Genomic DNA, 20,382 nt, shown 5'->3' on the forward strand with positions numbered 1-20,382 from the left:
TCCAATCTCAGTCCCTCCTGTTGATGGCATCGAGCACCAGTGTGAATTTTCTAGACCCAATGAAACAAATATTTTATATATTGAAACATTAAATCAACTTGAATATCATGGTGTTGCTTGTGAACATCTCCACCGCTACCAATAACTCAATCAATAGTCAATTAACATTACCGAGTCCCCTGTCAGTCCATTCACATTCAAGTAATATGAATGTAACAGTTACATTTGATGATCAGTTTAATACGTAGGCTTTCGCGACCAATATCATCCATAATAGAGATTTATTGGGTTAGATCGCGTATACATATATAAATGTGTCGTTAAAACCCGCCACCACTTGACACAGCCAACTAGTAAGGGTTGTCACGTAAACAGAACGTGGCCAATTCGTCACTAGTACAGCACTAACCGGTGTGTTGGTGAGCAAAGCCACAACATTTACAATCTGAGTACGACGTTCCGCCAGTAATTACAACTAGCTTCATCAGGTGACAACCGGTGTGCTGTACTAGCGACGAATGGGCACGTTCTGTTAACGTGACAACCCTTACGCGTTGGCTGTGTCGGGTGGTGGCGGGTTTTAACGACACAACATTTATATATTTACGCGATCTAACCCAAAACAACTATATTATGGATACATTTAATTATATTTTAATGGATCTATTTAATATTCTGCACACAGCTCTGGGCATGGCCCGGTGTGTACGTGCACACCGGACTGAACGATTAATCGATTTCAAATCGCAATTTGAAACAATGCGATTAGCAAATCCCAAAGGCTGCGATTTTTTGCGATTTGAAAAGTCCTATTACTTTACTATTGGAATTGTTTTATTTTGTACTACAATTTTCTTTATTTGACTTAACCATTGTTCTATGTTTGATTGTTCTATTTCAATTCAAACATTTTAACAAATACATGTCGGAAGCAATTAGCATATTTTAAGTTATCATCCTTGCATTAGAATATATAGAGCAGTTCATATTTTGATGGTATCACGTGGTAATGCTCCATCACGTGTTTTAGATCTATTACACAGTGAATATTGAACTGAAGCTTGACTTTAAAAATGTCATCGCAAATCAAATCGCAATATGTCAGAAAATTCGCAATTAGATATTTCCCCCAAATCGTTCATAGTTTAGTTTCATAGTTTTTATTTATTTGGTATAGCCCTGTGAGCCATTCGGCTCTTGAATCGGGTGCAACCGCAACAAACAAAAAAACAAAAACATGAACAAGAAAACATCTTAAAGTGACTTTGTGTGACTGTGCAAACAGAAATTCCAGGAAAAAAACATCAAAATATTCCTGAAATAGCACCGCACACCAACGCTGTGTGCAAAAGTCCCAGTGGGATGCAAGTCAAACAACAACAACAAGAAAACTTAGATTAAGGCCATCAGTCTAACTCCGTACTACAATAAACAAAAACATGGCCAAACTATGGCCCGAGTTCCAATCTCTGACCGTCAGTGGCCTTCACTTGGAATTTAAAACGCCGCACCAGTCTCTCCGCATCAATCACAGACGCACGTGGCCGGCAAGAGGGCACCACTTGCACGTGCGCGCTGCACCACGGACAAAGAGCGCACGGGACCGCCCCGAGAAGAACGCCGATCGTTCTCACGATGAGCAAGAGCTCGGAATTGCGCCTCCTGCCGACGACTCGACGGTTATAGTGAAGTTGCGGTCTTCACGTCGATTGTGTTCACGGAAGTGTTGAACCGTACCGTAAAGAGGGGGAGGGAGAGAGGGAAGGAGGCGACATTGTGCGCGTGGTTGTTTTTTTTTGTTATAATCCGGGCGGGCGGGCACGGTTTGTGATCGCCACGAGGGTTGTTGGTGTCGAGGAATTTGAAGGACAACCTGTGGGCCAAGGCTTTTCTTGTTGGTGGTGTTTGGTAGTTGTGGTTGTTGTTGTTGGCAGTGGTGGTTTGCGTTGGGGCTATTCTCGTCTGACTTTAGTAGGAGGAAGACCCACAAAATTGAAGCTTGAATTCTCCAATCGAGTTCCGTGCCAAGGTAAAACGTTTCGTTACACCACTGACAACGGCCATCGGTGATCAAACACCACGGCAACTTGCCTCGAGTCATCGCCACCCTTGTTGTTAGGAGCTCGTACGTGGAGGCGACGTTTCGGCCACTGGCCCGTTAGCGTGCATCATCAGACAAGGTGTGTTTATATATATCATGGCTCGTTCTGCGTGTGTGTTGTGTGGGTGCTTGCGGGTTTCGAGCCCTGATCGCCCTTCCGTGGTTCATTGTGCGGCCAATTTTGGCAGCGGTGGTTGCAACGTTAAAGAAACGAAAGTGGATTAGTTTGCGAAACGTTGTGCACGATTTGCCCACGCTTTTGTTTACGTTAAACCCTAAACTCTGCGGTAAGATCCACGCTCTAACGATTCCGATACATCACTGGGCTGTGTTTGTGTGACCTCGCCGCTAACCCCCCGTGTGTTTTAGTTTTCGTAGGCTACACATTGTTGGCAAAGGTTGCACGAATACTTGGAGAATGTGTGCACGAATACAACAATGAAACGTAGCCAACCGCGTAGTTTTGTGACTTGTATGAAAGTGGACAACTTACGTAGGTGTGTACTTTTGTACGTAACGCGTTGATTAGGTTTTTTTTACCTCGTCACCCCCACTGTCTTTTATACAGTACTACACTTTATGGAGCCGACACTATCAAGCGTGTTGTAGTCAATATTCTTTGACTTTACCCAAATAAAACCAAAGAATATGAATCCTTGCAGTCACGAAAGCTTCGAATCTATGTGTTGTAGTCCGTTAAGACTTCAACCATGGTCGCCTAACATTACATTGTGTAACAGCGAGTAATTATTCACAAGCGACTTGTGTTTTAGAGCTAAAGTGGATAAATGCTGCTTATTTTAAACATTGGGAGCGGTGGCGCAGTGGTTAGCGCACTGCGTTATTGATTATTCCCCATTTGACCAGCGTGGTGAAGTATGGTCAAACGTGACACACTACGGCTTTGGGGAGCCTTCCTCATCCAGCAGTGGATTGACAAAGCGCTGTTAATTACTTTCAACACTATAAGCATGTGTTCTTTAAAATATGAAGTTAATTGTACATATACTATATTTAGTATTGTATTCCTTTATTTAAACGCCCTTGTAAGTACGGTTTCGGAAGAGTTACATTGTGAACACAGCAATTCGTGTTCTGACACTGACCAGCGTGGTGAAGTATGGTCAAACATCTTCTTTGGTTCTTTCGGTAAAGTCACGTAGAATGAGAATAAAATAACAATAAGACAATAAAATTCTCACGACGTTTCGGCCACAACACAAGTAGCCTTGAACAGAACTGTCGGGACGACAGAGCTTGAATGAACGCTGTTAAGATTCGTAGCGACTTTTAAGCTGGGTGAGAGTTGTGAAGAGCCTTGACAAAGGAGTTTACATATCAAAGCAGGAGAATTTAGCATTGAAATAGCCGAGGGATTGGCTTGTGACAGAAATAGCTATGTTAAAGTCAAAGTTTACATATCAACAGAGGCATTTAGTGTATGGACGCTAAAGGCCTCCAACTACCCAACTATCTTAAAGTAAACCGATGTGAAAAAAACTAAGTCTATATTACATCAATATAATAAATGTACTTAATATATTCTTCAATAAGCTGAGCTATTAATCACAAAGCAACTGGGTATACACTACACTATATAATGAATACCATATAGTAAACCAATAAACAAACTAAATATAAGCTACCTCAATGTTATCAATAAACTCTATATACTCTCCAATCAGCTGAGCCACCAACAACCTCGCATTTACAAAGGGCTGCTTATGGACCACTTTATTAGCTACGATGCTGGTAGATTATCGGTACAAATGTGATGACTTGATGCACGTGGACTTCATGCGAGGCCTTAATAAAACTGCGAACACACGGATTATTTGGTGGTGGTACTCGGTTTTGGCAGTGGTGCACTGATAACAAACGCAAACTTCCAACAAACAAGCAATTTAACAACTCGTTTTTTTAAAGCGAAAAGTATATAGAGTAGTAGTTGACGGTTTGGGCAATGACCCTCTTTCATTGCACACGGTGTGCTCATGAAGAAGGTCCATTTGGGTCGCCTAATTATAGTCATTTTTTTTCCCTAAAGGCAGTTGTTTGACGAATGTGATTAGTCTTTGATTCTTTCGGTGAAGTCACGTAGAAATAAATAAAATAATAGAATACGACGTTTCGCTTGCAACACCAGCAACCATCATGAGGTACAAATGAATGAGAAAACAAACCTAGTGAACTTGTAAATAAAATGAAATACAACACAGAGAGTCGGCTAACACAACAGTCAACACCCCACCTGGTTGATTACGTTCTTCCAAAGATTGCTACATTTGAGAGACAACATAGACACGGAGACACAGACAGAGAGAGACTCACACAGAGACATACACAAAGGCCTCTGTTTGTCTCTGTGTGAGTCTCTCTCTCTGTCTGTGTCTCCGTGTCTGTGTATTGTCTCTCTCAAATTTAGCAATCTTTGGAAGAACGTAATCAACAAGGTGGAGTGTTGACTTATGTTGGCCGAATCTCTGTGTTGTATTGCATTATTTTTCCAAGTTTACCAAGTGTGTTTTCTCATTAATTTGTACCTGATGATGGTTGCTTGTGTTGCAATCGAAACGTCGTATTCCATTATTATTTTCTTTCTACGAGACTTTACCCAAAGAACCAAATAATAATTACTGCAGTAACGAAAGCGTCGAATCTAGTTTTAATGCGAGTTGGATCGTATTAACACACCGGACCAACAACTCCTAAGGTCCATTCCAGTTGAACCTTTGTGTGACAATTGGGGCTTTTGTTCTGTTATAGGAGACCTCCATTTTGTTACAAACCCATTCAAAATAAACTCCTTGAAGACTGCGATGACGAAGATGATCTTGTAAGAAGAGTTTACAGTTTGTCCAATCTAATGGATGAAGGCCCCCCCCCCCCAAAGCGCCACGTGTTTCGTGGTCCAGATATGTAACGAGTCCACCTTGGGTCGTGGACTCATGAAACAATGTGGAGGTTGGTTGCAAGGTGAGCGATTCGCCGCTTTTGCGGCCGTCTGGAACGCTCTTCTGATTTTCGGAAGCCGTTGGAGCTATGCGCTCTTAAATCATATAGATTGAAAAACGATTTTAGAAATGCGTTTTAGTTTGACCTTCCCCCGCACCTACCGATTAGCACAGTTGGCTGCGTATGGTGCGAAAGAAGTTCAGCATGCACGTGTAACACCGTGTACTGCATCACATTGATGTGACCCAACCACAGCGGTACACTGCCATACACATGGCAGGAAAACGGTGCCCAAGCTCCAGTCCAAGATCACCTTTTGTTTACAAAGATATAACGACACCGTTATGTCTCGATTTGAAGCTTTCGTGACTGCAGGAATCCATACTCTTCGATTCTTTCGGTAAAGTCCCGTAGATAGAAAAAAATAACAAAAGAAAACACGACTTTTCGGTTTGCAACAGGTGAGGATATACGTGACTTTACCGAAAGAACCAGAGAGTAACAGCGTTAAGCTTCTCTCCGTGGTACACGAACCGTATTAAATGGGGAAGTCCCCAAGTGTCGCCGAACGTTCATGATGGTAGCTTTGTGATTATGACAGGCCAATGTATTCGTTTAACGTCTGCCAAGCTGCTGGGCACGTGATAATAAGTGCTGTGCGTGGTGTGGTAAACATACTTTATGGAAGGGCAATTTTTTGAGTAGCCATTTAAGTATAAGGTATCTCAAAAGAAACATTACAGTCCAGTGATGGTAATGTATCGAAAAATTGGTGCCTTTTTTTCGTGTAATAAACTTGTAACAAACCCAACAAGATGGAATTCTAATAGATTATTCGTTTTATGCAAGGAAATATGGCTTAGGCCCTTCAACCCACTTTGACGAGCGTGGTGAAACTATGGTCACTCCTGCCATTCTTCCAGGAGTGACAAAGGACTTGTATCTAAACAATAATAGACCATGGCATAGAAGTCCACTAGCAAAATGGAAGGTCCGTTTGAGCTGATGTCCTTTAATTAATAAAAAATATATCCTAGGTACGGTATTGGGCAATATTTCCCAAAACTACAGTTTAGGGCCACTTGGTAAGCTGTGGTAAATTTCGTAGGCCTTTTTGTTTTGTAATCTAGCATTGTGAAGACTGTTGTAAACAAACATCAGAACAGATGGTCAAAATAACAAAGAAGAATCCAAGCTTATTGCTTTAAAACAATGTAGAGTAACACAATCAGACAACAACATCACACCTTTAATCGGGTGAATTAATCTAAGTTCTTGGGTGTAGTATCGTTTTATCTTACTGTATATACAGTATTCTGTTTTAGTTTGTCAGCGGGATTGTAAACAAACCTAAATCTGCATTAAAATTAAAAGCTATGGTTATCCCCTGCTGTTTGAAACAATGGCTTGGGCTTGGTAATTCCAGCTGCCTCATGGATCCGTACAGCTACGTGTAGTTTTTCGCGGATTTGCTGTGGTCCAGTGTTTATTGTCCGCTTCACTCTATTCCAGGAGCTTCGTTAGGAACTGAATTCAATTGGATATTTAAAAAAAAAACTCTTAAGAATAAATCCATCTCCCGAAGAAGCACTTATCCAGCACGTGGAGTGACCTTCAATTAGCACAGTTGGATACATACGGTGCCAATTAAATTATACATGCACATGATGGCTAACTACATGAGCTACAACCCGACAACACATCGGGACAGGCTCTGTAATGGTGTTGCTTTTCACATGGTCGCTGTTTTTCTCCCTCTCCTTTTTAATGACCCCTAACCCTTGCTCCTGACCTCAAGCCCTTGCCAGATTCCTGCATAATGGGTGGCCTACGCATAGCAGACATGTTCACCCTCGTGACTTTGCTGACGTTGGTGGCATGTGGTGGCGTCTTCTCATACCCAGGGGGCCTCAAGCCAGGTGAGCCCCTCCCCATTTAATTTGTTTTCATTGTGTTTTTTTACCGGTTGAGAAATTAATAGTACGTTTTTTGTAAGTGGTATCTGGCTCGCCAACTTGACAATCAGTTAAACACGTAGACTTTCGCGTCCAATATCCATAATCAGGATTTTTTGGGTTAGATCGCATGAATATAAAAATTTGTCGTTAAACCCGCCACCGCCCGACACAGACTATTACTATTAGTAATGTTTGTCACGTAAACAGAACATGCCAATTCGGTACTAGTACAGCACACCGGTGTGTTGGAGAGCAAAGTTACAACATAAGGACACATATTTAAGCGATCTAACCCCCAAAACCTGTAATGGTTGGCAATAATAATTTGTCAAAATATGACATTAAAAACATAATCTGAGCAGACAACCACTGTACAGGAAATATATGTAAGACATACTGTGCACATGTATCAATATTAAATACATGTAAAAACACATTCTTGTAACATAAGTTGGCTCTCTAAAATACAAAAAATTGTAAGAAAATTAAGATCGAGAAAACAATACCCAGAATTAAGGTACTCATAGCATTGTTTGTTTCAACAACGGCACACTGTCAACCACGATTGTGTGACCATACTTCACCATGCTGGTCAGTGCAGGTTGGTGAAGGTGGGTGTCTTGGATCGGGAGCATAGTCCAGGACAGTGTTTTGGCTGCACTTGATCTCTAAACCTATAAACCATTTTTTTTCTAGGTAAGTCCCACTGCTGACAATGTAGTCTTGGAGCAGTCAACACCGATTGTATAAATGCCAGTGACTCATCCAAGCTAGATTCAGGCTTCAACCGGCTTGGCCCCGGAGATCTGACCAAGATGGGGTCCATTCCGGTGTATTTGGTCTCAGGCGAGATGAGTAAATTATTAACAATGATACCCGTTTTGACAGTATCAAAATGATGATGAACATAAAGAATAGGCTTTATCTTTTCTGGCAAGAATACAGGTGTAAAGATGTTCAAATACCAAATACTGATAGTCCCCGAGTTACGGTGGTTCGACTTACGATATCTTGACCTTACGATGGCGATAGCGATACGACAAAATTGTAACATTAAAAAAAAACTTTCTATTAAATTGCAGTTCATATAGGTAGGCTAAGAATTTACCTTGTTTTTTTACTTTACATTTTACTGTGCAATACAGTATTGTAATTAATAAATACATACAGTATATCGTGTATACAGTACGGTACTGTAAATTGCTCTGTTTTGCTAAATTATCACCATTCTTTAAGACTCCTGGATCGGCTAGGCCATCTTACGATATTTTTGACTTGCGATGGGGTCGTCGTAAGACATCTCCATCGTAAGCAGAGGACTACCTATAGACGCATTACAAGGCATTAAGTCTACATTAACTACAATCACGTGTGGTAAAACATGCAAACAGACTTTGCAAATGCATGCATTAACTTTGAAACTGTGCTGTAAGGCGTACTTTCGTCTCGAAGGTGAGACAAGGACATAAATTATTTATATTTGTGTTACAAGCACTTTAATGCGACTGGATCTCAAAGCACTTTACATATGCAGAGAAGTGATAACAATACCAAATGGGGCAGTGGTATAAAAGCGACGGGAGATGAGCAATAAAAGACTGGAGGTGGGCAATACAGCCATTGGCTTGCTATTACCATCTTGTTTTTAACAGTCCTCGGCTTCCATATGACCTTTAAAATAAATAGGGTGGCCTTCGTTTGAAATAAGAGGGCACATTGTGCAATGCGCCAACTACTGCACGATCACCCCCCCCCCCCCCATTGTAATCGATGTAGCTGTTGTAATAAACTGTCAGTGGTGTGGAAACTCTCTGAAAACACTACTGATAGCATTCACAAAGAGAATGCCTGTTGATAAAAAAAGTGTGCTTTTTGCCTTGCTAATGACAGACTGATTCAGAAATTGATTTTCTATTTTCAAGCTCCTCCACCCAGAAGATAGGTCACTTCCCAAAGCACTAACTTATCACTGAATACATTGCAAATAACAAGGCACGACCCGTTAATTACGATTGTGTATAACAATATATTCTGCCTGTTACTATGCTGTATATACACACAAGATTAAGTGTTTGTGAGTGCAGGTCTCGGCTCCATTGTTTCCATACATTATATCCACACGCTTGTTTATGCAGTCGGAGGCGTTTTTACGCAATCACAAAACGAAACCACATTCGCAACCAGTGAGACCCACATTTTACGTGTTTTTTGTATGATTAAGCGGTCTTTATATTGCAAATCCCTTTCGTGCTGATTTTGCATTTTGAATGCAAGCTAACCTTTACAAATGCCGAACCTATTTATCCCACAGTCTCCTGAGCCCGAAACCTATCCACGTGTACACAATTCTGGCCCAATCCACTGCTGGATGAGTCATGGTACTTTGACCATAACTCCACCACTGGGCAGTGTGGGTCGGTGAAGGCGGCATGCATAGACATGGGAGCAGAGAAGTCCAATACCACAATGTGTTTGTTTTGCTGCAATGCCCTCTGCCCAGCATGTAGCCCCGACCGCCTTGATTTTTGCATTGGTGGTCGCCCACCAAAGCACTTTCCAGGTGCAAACATGCTTGACTCTGAGATTGAGTACATTCCAGGTGCTGAGGTCATAGACTCTCCATATTTTCTGGCGTAAATTTCCTTCTTGCTGCGTTACTGCTGCCAACATTTGCTTTTGCCGTAACGGACCCATTTTATAATGTGATGTTAATCTTATACGTCATACAGAAGCTAAGGCTTTTGGTGTAGATAGTGGTGTATATATTCTTGTATTATATATATTCTTGGTTTAAGATCATGTGCACGTCCTGCGTCGGTGTTTACACTTGCCCTGTAAACATCTCGCAAAATGTGTTGTCTTTGAAAGACTGGTACATTACACACAGCATCTGAAATTTATTATCGATAGATTCCGACAGCTGAATCCAGTCCAGGCTTTCAATTCTGCCCAAACAAAAGGTTCTGAGTTATAGATTACATTTATACGTGAATGTCTGTCTAAAAGAGACTTCTGATATTTTTGGAGGAACACAGCTGTAAATGTGTGCTTAGGAGACCAGGAGTTTACGAATTGCACATTGTGATAAACACAAATCTGGATGGCAGTAAACAGGTTGGTGACTTATGTAGACATTTTAGAGTTATCCTTTCATAGAGTTAAATTATCTCTTGACATTCCCTCTGCATTAACAATGAATTGGCTCTCTGCCAAAGCAGGTCCTTGAGACTCAATGGGTATTCCCTGGATAAATAGTGTTAGGATTGCAAATAGTTATTATTTTTTCTCTCCGGTTTGTCTCTTCAAGTTTTGGCAAACCCTTTTATGAATGTGGCCGGCTTTCAATCGGGTGAGTCCCAAACAACAACACCGCTTTACACTACAATTTGGTTCATTTTTGCATCATCTTTATGAGAGTTAGCGTGCTTCCCTGTTACAGGTGGACCGACTGATAGAGCTAACGTATAAACGCTTTCTTCCTTAGGTGAAAAGCGTTAAAAAGCATTTTTAAAAAGGAGAGCAAGTTGGAAAATATTCCTAAAATTGAATTACCCACATTTTGATAAGTTACTTCAGTGACTTAATTGGGAAGCGACGTGGCAACACTGCCTCTTACAAGCAGACTCATGGCCATTTGCAGGCTGGTGCTGTGTATGCCTTGTGCCGCACAGGGACAGCTGCCACTGGGTGTCCCCTTTGCTGGATTGCAACAGGTTATTGGAGTGTTTTAGATGTGATGCAATGTGCTTTTGAGATGCCGGGGCATTTAAGTACCCTATAATGTATGTATGAACTTCTTTCGCACCATATGCAGCCAACTGTGCTAATCGGAGGTGCGGGGGACAATGTCAGTCTTTATTCCGAAGCAGTGATGATGGCAGCGATGAAGTAGTGGGCTAACTTGTACGGAACGTGTGCAATCTTCGGCAGGAGATCAGCTTAAGCCGGCGCTGCGTTTCATCGCCGTTGGGGATTGGGGCGGCCTTCCGCTGCCGCCCTACGTCACGCCACTGGAGGTGGCCACGGCGAAGGGGATGACCCGCGCGGCCCAGACCATGGGCGCCGACTTCGTGCTGGCGCTCGGAGACAACTTCTACTTCAACGGCGTCCGCAGCGTCGATGATCCACGCTTTTCGGCGAGTGCTTCGGGTGCCTAACGATTCGCCGAGTCACGACTCGGATCTGCGATTGCATTCGAGAATAAAACTACTTGTGTGATGAAACTGTGTTCGTTGGCAGTGCTGTGCAAGTAGAAATAGCACTCCAACGTGTCACACTTTTTTGTCAACAATACCTTCAAAGTAAAAAGTATCTAATCGGCAAAGTTTTTGGGATATGGCTCTTCTAGTGCTGTGCATTCCCCGAAAAGTAGTCATTTTTTAATGCTTTTTCCATTCGGGGAATGCATAATTTTTTTTCCCATCTTTTACTGTCTAGTTAGGGGTGCTGCCATGGTGTAATGGGTATAGCACGCTGGCTGCAGGTTCAATTCGAGCTACAGATAAAGCAGTTAAAATATTTGGCAAGATTCTTAAACCCCCCTTCATCCCTGTTCACACAGCAGTGTAAATGAACGGGTACACCTGAGTCGATCGGCAGGTCATGTATCTGTGGTGGGGTGAAGTGTGGGTACTCTCACCTTTTCCAAGACATTTTTGCAGTGTGGAAGATTAGGCCAAATACCCTGTATAGGGGCTGTCTAGACCTACCTCTAATGAAGGCCCTTCTGCCAGCATTTGCTTGCTCAAGAAATTGCAGGGCTGCATCTTAACCTTTTTACTGTCTCCATTTTAATGATGGCTCCATCACAGTGTGGCAACCGTGAAGCGCTAAAATAATCTTATAGCAGTTATCGCTACAATCACCGGCAATGGTTTATGGCCCATTTTCCCGCTATAAATATGTAGTTGCCCTAATCTGGACCAAATCTGTTTGCTGCCTATCCCCCCACCCGAGGTTGTATGGGATTCATTGGGGGGAGAATGTGGTGGTTGAGTCGGGGCATGGTGGATGATATCTGGAAGGGTGAAAGTTAAAATCTTCCGATTGGTTGCTTCTTGGGTAGTCTAGTTATAGTTAAATTTGCTTTGACCATTGCCATACCAAATTGCAATAGTGGCTCTCCTAGGAAACACGATGCATGTGGCCTTTTTCGACAACAATTTCTCCTAAAATTGCATTGTAAAAAAAGTGCCTCGCCGCCATAATTTAGTGCTTCCATTGTAGGCAGATTTGTCCATTTTTGTCCCAAACAGGATAAACAACTTTTTCCACCAGCAAATAAATCGTGACGGTGCGGTGGTGTTAACATAAAAAAAACTTTCCAACCTCCAGGAAACCTTTGAGTCCGTGTACTCTGCGCCAGAGTTGCACATTCCTTGGTACGTCATCGCTGGCAACCACGACCACAAAGGCAACGTGTCGGCGCAGATCGCCTACTCTCATCGCTCCTCTCGCTGGTAATGCAGCTCCCCAAGTCCCTTAGGCACGTTTACAAATCCTTGGGTTGTTGCCGAGCACCTTTTAAGCAGAACTCAGTCCTGTATCTCCCACTTGTCTACAGTCTCTTTATTTATGTAGCCTTGAGAGAAAAGAGAGGGCCCTTGAAAGAAGGGAGTTGAGAACGATAAGGTGGACATTGGGAATATCTTTAGAGAGAGAGAGAGGGTGGAGGAGGAGGAATAAAGATGGAGGCTGGACAAGAAGATGAAGTCAACCCCTTTACCATTCTGAAGAATGTGTACATCAGCGTAACAGAACCAGAAGTAAATAAATTATTTTATCGTTACCAAGGCTCGCACAAAGCCATGTGGGAGGGCCTGTGGCATGGTTTGGCACCAGCTTTCATAGTGCGGTCATGTCACTACAGTTCTTTGCGGTGAGTACAAGGTGTTAAAACAGCACTATGCCTCCTGTAAAATAAAATTCATGCTGAACGGCTTTACACATTCCGAGATTCGGCGGTGAACGGGACTTGTCCTGAAACGTGCAGTCGTCTCAGAAAGGATTAAGAAGGACTATGGAGATGCTGCTGGTGCAGGGCAGAAAAAGGGGGAAGAGGGAGATCGAGGGGGAGATGGAAGATTGTGGTGACGATGTGGTAACAGTGGATGTGACCTAAGAGAATTGGTACACGTGCCTTAGGGGAATTTTCAGTTGTTCAAGTCGGTGTTTTTAAAATGTGAAACACGTGGGCAGTAAAAGCCGCTTCACCACCGTAGCTACTTCCCACACAAATCGACGCTCAAACGTTCTTCGTGTCTCTCCCCTAGCCCCGTAGCATTGGCTAGGGGGAGAGACGCGAAGAACGGGGGAGAGCTGAATGCAGAATGCACGATGAGACAAAAGCAGTAGTACTTAATTATTCTTGGCGTTGAACGTTTGTTATGAAGCTTGTTTAAATTTTTCTTGTCATACCGCCCCCCACCCCCTTGATGTTTTTTTAATGTACCCTTTTTGAGACGAGGTTTCACAGTCTAAGAGTTTCGATTTAAAGCTTTCATGACTGCAAGGATTCATCTTCTTTGGTTCTTTCGGTAAAGTCACGTAGAATGAGAATAAAATAAAATAAGACAATAAAATTCTCACGACGTTTCGGCCACAACACAAGTAGCCTTCATCTACCTGACTTTACCGAAAGAACCAAAGAAGAAGTCTAAGAGTTGCCCTCCTTTGGGATTCTGAACGACTGCAATTCTGTGCACAGTGCACAAAAAACCCTGAACTGTCATCATTGTCGCACAGGCACTTCCCGGACTTCTACTACGACGTGGTGCTGCCCATTCCAGGCTCCAATGCGAGCCTCACCCTGCTCATGATCGACACGATCACGATGTGCGGGAACACCGATGACTTTGGGCACGGGCAGCCTGAGGGTCCCGAAGACCTCGAGCTTTCCAACAAGCAGTTGCAATGGCTCAAGGAGAAACTCAAGGCGGCCAAGTGAGTGGCTGCTTAGATAGAACTGCACGCCACGGCCCGTCTGTGTGTGTGTGTGTGTGGCGGTGGCATCATTGTTGGCGCATTGCACTATGAGGGGAACCCAGTGATCTGAGGGAAAATCAAGAGCATGAAGCAGACATAACCGTCAAGCAGCGACGGGGGAGCCTACCTTTTGATTAAAGTGGGGGCTGTTGCTAAATGAGTTTGCGGAGCAGCACTAGGCTAATGCACAGCACTTGGTGAACACCATTAAATTAGAGAAATATAATAATCACCTTGGAGTTGTACATTTTCCATGTGTTTTTCTACGTAGAAAGGCTGTGTCGTAAAGACAAAACTTGTGTAGCTGACCCCTTGCATGAGACATGAACCATTGGCAGCAGCAGCCACGGTGAGACGCTGCAATACATAGGGCCAACTGCATTATTTACAACAAGGTAAACAAAATGTGGGAATCCGTAGCACGGCAGAGACACGCAACATTATTTAAAACCATGAGTCTCGAAGGTGATAATTCTTGAGACTTCACAACGTATGTCTTGCCTCTTCTGTGGTAAATTACAAGTTGCGCCACCTTGCCCAACTAATGCGAGGTCACAGTTGCAACAATGAAGTTCTGGCCAAAGACTGCATCTTTAAGAAGGGTGGGGGGGGGCACTAACTCTTGTAAACATCCATTATGAACGAAACTTGGGTGTAAAGTTGTTGATAGTAGGAATGTACCCTCTTTGTAATCATATTGAGCAAAGAGGTTGCTCGAAATGTAGTGAAACCTTCCAGTGCAAAAAATGCAAATGCTTTTTGTTCTTACGGCTACCCAACCCAAACGTCTGGCGGGAAAGCACTGCGTAATCCATACGTGTGCACGATTTTTGTTTCCGAGCTCTGGTTTCATTTGCAATGTTAAAAGTCCCATGGTGGGGGATGATGTTTTTGCCGCCCAGGTCGGAGTTTGTGGTGGTCGCAGGGCACTTCCCCGTGTGGTCGGTGGCTGAGCACGGTCCCACCCGCTGTCTGGTCAAGCATCTCCACCCGCTGCTGCAGAAATACCAGGCTACCGCTTACTTCTGTGGGCACGACCACAACCTGCAGGTGGGCCATACGGGCACCACCGTACTGCACGTTGCATGTGCTTTGCGTTGAGCCGCACAGTACCAACGACCAACGTGCTGAGGCCATCGTAGGCATCGGTGTATATACCCTTATGATATGTGGACCCGATCCGCATGCTGCGGGCAGGGGGGGGCGGCTTCGTGATTTGATCCCGGGCAGTGGTGGCTAATCTGCACATGTCCTTAATTAATAATTCAACGCTGTGGAGGCAGCAGCGAGGGTTGGTGGGTAGCTGAACAGATGCTGCGAAACTCCCTTCCCGAGGGCGTCGGGGAGGTGCCGTACCCTGGCTTGCCAGGAGGAGGTGCTTGCAGCACTGGGCTAATATCATCCGTGCTAATCGGAGGCCCTATGGGATCGAGTTATTCCCTCGCGTTGGTTTTCTCCTGGTGCCCTGATTTCCTCCATGTATGAACACTCATTAACTGGCTGATAACACCTTCATATAACTCCTCTAATTCAGGATCCTGAAAAAACCTTGCACTGTGTGGTTTACCTGGGTAAATAAGTATTATAACATGGTACATCCCTTGATGAATAGATTAAACCGAGGTCGACAACCTGCTTGCTGTTCTGGTATGCTACTATCCATATCACCTTGCGGGTTGCTGTCGCACTTAATGGCTGCATGATCCACTAACCCCAACTTTCCAAGTACATGTGTGTGCCGCCGCTACACTGCGGTAATGGTACTGTGCGTGCTCTTTGCGAGTGTCCGACATGAATTATCTGTACTTGTCTAAAACCTGAATCCATTGCTGATGTCTTGAGCGGTTGTTTGTGCCGGATAACCGCGTGGCTGCTGCCTTCCCACTCGTCTGTGGTTCCCCATGCCTCCCGAGTTTTCTCTCGTCGAACGAGCGAATGCTATGCATGTTACATTATTAGAAATGTTTTGTTGAGATCGCAACAATCAACTTTAAAGCTGGGCTATATGACTATTTGAGTCATCAGTTAGACTCAATTGCAAAGTACGAAATTATTTGGGGGGGGGGGTGACAAGTCTCCTATATGGCACATGTGCTGCAAGATACGAAGCGGTGGCCACATCTGGCTATTGGTGTTCGCGTTTTGTTGTGATGCTGCCATGGTGTGTAAGGCTTAGCTCACTGGATACGTAATCCTTGGGCCGCTGGTTCAAACTTCCAACAGTTAAACCAAGGGAAACTTTTCTTAAATCCTCCCACCTCTGTCCACCTAGCAGTATAATTGTGTGTGTGTGTGGGGTACCTCCGACTTTTTATAAGACATCTGGCCAGCATGGAAGAGTAGGCCAAATGCAATCTGGTGGGGGGGAAGGGGGTGGGTTCTGCAGAGGCCCTTCATCCCGTAGTGGCCATTAGCAAGCAGTTCCAGGGCTTCACCTTAACCTTTTAACCCCCCCTGCCCTCCACGTGCAGTACCTCCAGGAGACCGACTCCCCCATCGGCTACGTCTTGAGCGGTGCCGGCAATTTCATCGACGAGTCGCAGCAGCACAAGGATGCGGTGCCCGAGGGCTCCCTGCGCTTCCACTTCTCTGACTTTGAGTCCCTTGGAGGCTTCGTCCACGTGGAGGTGACGAAGGATGCCATGACCCTTACATACATCGAGAGCATGGGAAAGTCTCTGTACCGCACGACCTTGCCCAAGCGCAAACAATTTTAAATTGGGGGGCGTGTGGGCATTTTCCAGCATGGCCCTCTCTCAGGATTGGTGGATTTCCACCGTTTGCCGTTTTTCTACCTCACCTGGACGTGGCCGTCGACCCTGTTTTTATATACCTCGTTTCCACTACGACCGAGCCATGGCAGGCCGTGTTGAAATGGCTCCGCATGGTTCAGGAGCCAATTTTTTTTCCACCGTTTAAACGAAGCCGTGCCGAACCTGAATCAAAACCTTATGCTGACTTCACAAAAACGTCCGAATCTGGCCTAAGGTCATGTAGGGCCAGAGGCAGAGATAATGACGCTTTCATTGTTTGTGACATCAAGCAGTACGGCTCTGGTTCTGTGGTGGAAAAACATTTTCAGATGTCCTGAGCTGCTTTGGCTTTGCATGGACTCGGTGTAGCTCTGATGTACAGTGGAAAAGAGGTATAAACAGAGGGTTGTCTCGGGCACGGCAAAGATAGAAATGCCCTTGTGAAGAATTGCGGGGGGTTTTTTTGCATGGAAATTTGTTAAAATTTGCATGGCTTTATGGCTTCTTGAGTTTAGTCGTTTTTTAGGGGCGATGAGGATAATGCAGAGGATTAACGAGCGTGTCATGCGACTGCCTAGTAACGTTTGAGGATTGATTGATTTACGTGTTGGCAGAAAGAGCTGTCAGAAGGTAAAGATGTGGCCCTTCAACTTTTTAGTGCCACTGTGGGCGCCTTGGCCTCCACTAGAGGGAGCTACCAGCATAAAAATAAGTTAACATTGGACAAATCTTTTTAAATTTTCATACCGGAAGAAAAAGAGTTAACTATTTGGCAGGAAATAATGGTACACATTTCCTTTCTACGAACACATGACTATGTCTTGTTTTTTATGCAGTAATAACTCGGTGGTGCTAAGCAAGAGTGGATGAGGCCTTGTGGTATTTTTCTTATCAGGCTCATCTTAACATTGTGCCCGTGAATGTATGGACGTGTGGTGGTTTTTACGCCAAAGGCCTGATTGTGTGTTTTTCAGATTTGCCTTAATTTTTTGATCCTAAAAACTTGATGATTTTTTTACTGACGATTACTTTATATAGCCTGTTTTTGTTGAACACTAGCACAAGCAGCAATACTTTGTGAATGTAAAACAACATACCGTGTTTCTTTGAGGACCATATACACTTTTTATGATGTATTTGGTAGATAGTAATTTTTCTGTACTTGCATCTCAATAATTCCAGATGCAATACAAACAAATGGATGATTACTTTAGTGGTTGTTTTTATTAATCAATGCAAAATATTGTTTTTTTCTCCAGAATGTATAGAATGTGTGGTTATGGAAATGTTTTAAAACGGCAATAATTTTAAGTGAATAAATAAACATTACATTTTTTATTTAGTATAGTTTTTAAATTGTTCTTTAAACAGTCGAAAGTAATTTTGATTGATTCTTAGTCCTATTTAGTTATGTCCAAATAATTTTGATTGCCATTATAACTTTGAAAGAAAGTCTGTTTACACACTCGAAGCCATTTTAATTGAATAAATCAGTGTAATAGTTGCCTAAAGTGTGGCTGTTCGTTTTTATTCATGTATTTGTGAAACATAACCCAGTGATAATGCTGCAGTGCAATGGTTGGCGCACTGAATTTGTAATTCAGAGGTTCACCGGCTCAATCTCCCGTCACAGCTAATTGAAAAGATGGTACAAGGTTTTTTTTTTCCACCCGCCTGTCCACCTTCCACCTGGCAGTGTAAATGCGCACAGTAGTCCATCAGCAGCCGGTCATGGTATTATGGGTTGGGTCGAGTGAGGGTATGATGGGGGTGCCACGGTGGTGATGTTAACTACCTCACCTGGTAGACAGGAGGTCGTAGTTTTCATCCCGACCCTGACGCCTATATATTTGGAGTTGTCATGTTCTGCCCGTGGTTGTGTGGATTTTTTTCCGGTTCCTCTGGGTTTTCCCCCTCCACATTGAGAAACATGCATTTTGAGTATTTGGCTGCTGTACGTTTTCACATGATAAGTCACTTTTGTTGAGCGATCATTTGTGGCCAGATCGCTTCTGAAAATTAGCTATAGAGCTCAGTGGGGCCTTACCTGGTTAAAAAAAATTTTAATAGGTTTTTACAGTGTGGGTTATCCCACCTGTTACAAGACACCCTGGCCATCCTGCAAGAGTAGGCCCTAATATACCTTCTGACAAGTCTGCATGAGCAACGAATATTTATGGCTATACATTTTTTCACCCAGGGAAAACCTTGGAGTTATTCAAGACCCTTTTCAAGAAGTTAACGGTCCTGCTTGGTTTGGCAAAATCCTGTTTGTGTTTATTCCACGTCACGATGCAGCGCTGTCGGTGAGAATTCTACACGGCAGTTTCTCCATTCACTTCACAATGCTGGTGGTACAGCGCAAGTGTACCTGGCGGGTTAAAAACAATCGATTTAACCCTTCCGTTATGTATGAACTTTTGAACCATATGGAACCCAATCGTACTAATCAGAAGTGTGGGGAAAGGACAACACACAAAACAAAGCATTTAGAAAGGAATGAGCTTTCAATCTAAATTTCAAATTGCCTGGCTCCACTGGCTTCCTAATAGCGGAAGGAAGAGCGTTCCAGACGATCGCAGAAGTGCACCTGAAAGCACACGATGCAGTGATCGTCTTTGTTCAATGGCTCGCCAAAAGCCGCTGTGAGTGACCGGATTAAACCGGACTGCGTGATGATTTATGCTCCTTGAATAAATCGGCAAGGTATTGTGGTTTATCTGTGTCGTGCAGTGTGCAATGAGTGCGACCTTATTCGTATGTTACGTTCATAGTCGTTGCAGTGTGAAGATGCCCACTTGCCGCTGTGCTATGGGCAATGAGCTCTGTTGCACCTTTAATTCATTGGGAGTCAGAGGTAATGATGAATATGTGAAACGGTCGGATATGTGACAATCTATAAAATAAGTGCACCGACGCGCTTATAGGACACCAAGCACAACCCGCTTTAGCCGTGGGGGAATGCTGGACTGGATGTCAATATAGGCAAGGTTAAGAATACATTACTGTATGTGTAAGATTTGTGAACGGCTATAAAACATATAACCGTTTAACCACGCACATACTGCACTGGGTGTTGTTATTTTATGATTATAATTTAGCCAAGGAAAAGCCTCCATGAGTCTCAAGACTGTTTTTAAGAAGGTTCTGATAATTTTTTGCAACAGGTGGTGACGATTGCTGTGTAAGTAATTTGTGAGTTTTTTTCCTCCAAATACACTCCGTCAAAATTGAACCGTGGCACGGGATCTCTTTAATGTCTGCTGCGAACCAGATGGCATGTACTTTTACGGTTAATACAGCTGCAGTATTTACCAAGGCTGCCCCATCATATTGAAACCTCGGCAAACAAGATGCAAACGCACTCCTCGCAACGCCATATCACGCCGTCTTTAATGGGTACGTGTGGTTAACTGGTCATGGCAAATACTCCTGTATATGACGGACAGATATGCGACCGACTGTAATTCAATTCCTTCGCCTTAAGCCTCGGAGTCTCGAGCCATTTATAGGAAAAATTCCTGCTTTGAGATGGTCTGCAATTTCCTTGAGTATTTTGCATGTAGTTAAACATAGACGGATGTCGCACGCAGCACAGATAAAGACAGAGATCCCCCGTATAGCCTTAACA

The 20,382-nt window shown here is 43.6% G+C and overlaps 1 protein-coding gene across 2 annotated transcripts; it reads left to right on the plus strand.

The window, feature by feature from the left end:
- Positions 1-1,551: 1,551 nt before the first annotated feature.
- ACP5 (acid phosphatase 5, tartrate resistant) lies at positions 1,552-18,255 on the plus strand. Of its 2 annotated transcripts, none has more exons than XM_032970616.2 (7): positions 1,552-2,029; positions 6,855-6,975; positions 10,945-11,150; positions 12,349-12,473; positions 13,759-13,956; positions 14,901-15,048; positions 16,470-18,255. In XM_032970616.2, the coding sequence occupies exons 2-7, from the start codon at positions 6,876-6,878 to the stop codon at positions 16,713-16,715; spliced, it is 1,023 nt and encodes a 340-aa protein (XP_032826507.1). In that variant the 5' UTR covers positions 1,552-2,029; positions 6,855-6,875; the 3' UTR covers positions 16,716-18,255. The 2 variants fall into 2 exon arrangements, with proteins under 2 accessions (XP_032826507.1, XP_032826509.1); XM_032970618.2 differs by lacking the exon at positions 1,552-2,029 and adding an exon at positions 2,036-2,180.
- Positions 18,256-20,382: the final 2,127 nt, after the last annotated feature.

Source organism: Petromyzon marinus, chromosome 44 (assembly GCF_048934315.1).
Source record: "Petromyzon marinus isolate PM22_M1 ecotype Great Lakes invasive population chromosome 44, UKy_Petmar_22M1.pri1.0, whole genome shotgun sequence".
Taxonomy (NCBI): Eukaryota; Metazoa; Chordata; class Hyperoartia; order Petromyzontiformes; family Petromyzontidae; genus Petromyzon; species Petromyzon marinus.

Excerpts from the sequence above, each read along its gene's own strand:
- ACP5 (XM_032970616.2), top strand. The coding sequence starts at position 6,876 with ATGGGTGGCCTACGCATAGCAGACATGTTCACCCTCGTGACTTTGCTG. Across the intron at positions 6,976-10,944 it reads CCCAGGGGGCCTCAAGCCAG|GAGATCAGCTTAAGCCGGCG; the intron begins GTGAGCCCCTCC and ends AATCTTCGGCAG. Across the intron at positions 12,474-13,758 it reads TCTCATCGCTCCTCTCGCTG|GCACTTCCCGGACTTCTACT; the intron begins GTAATGCAGCTC and ends ATTGTCGCACAG.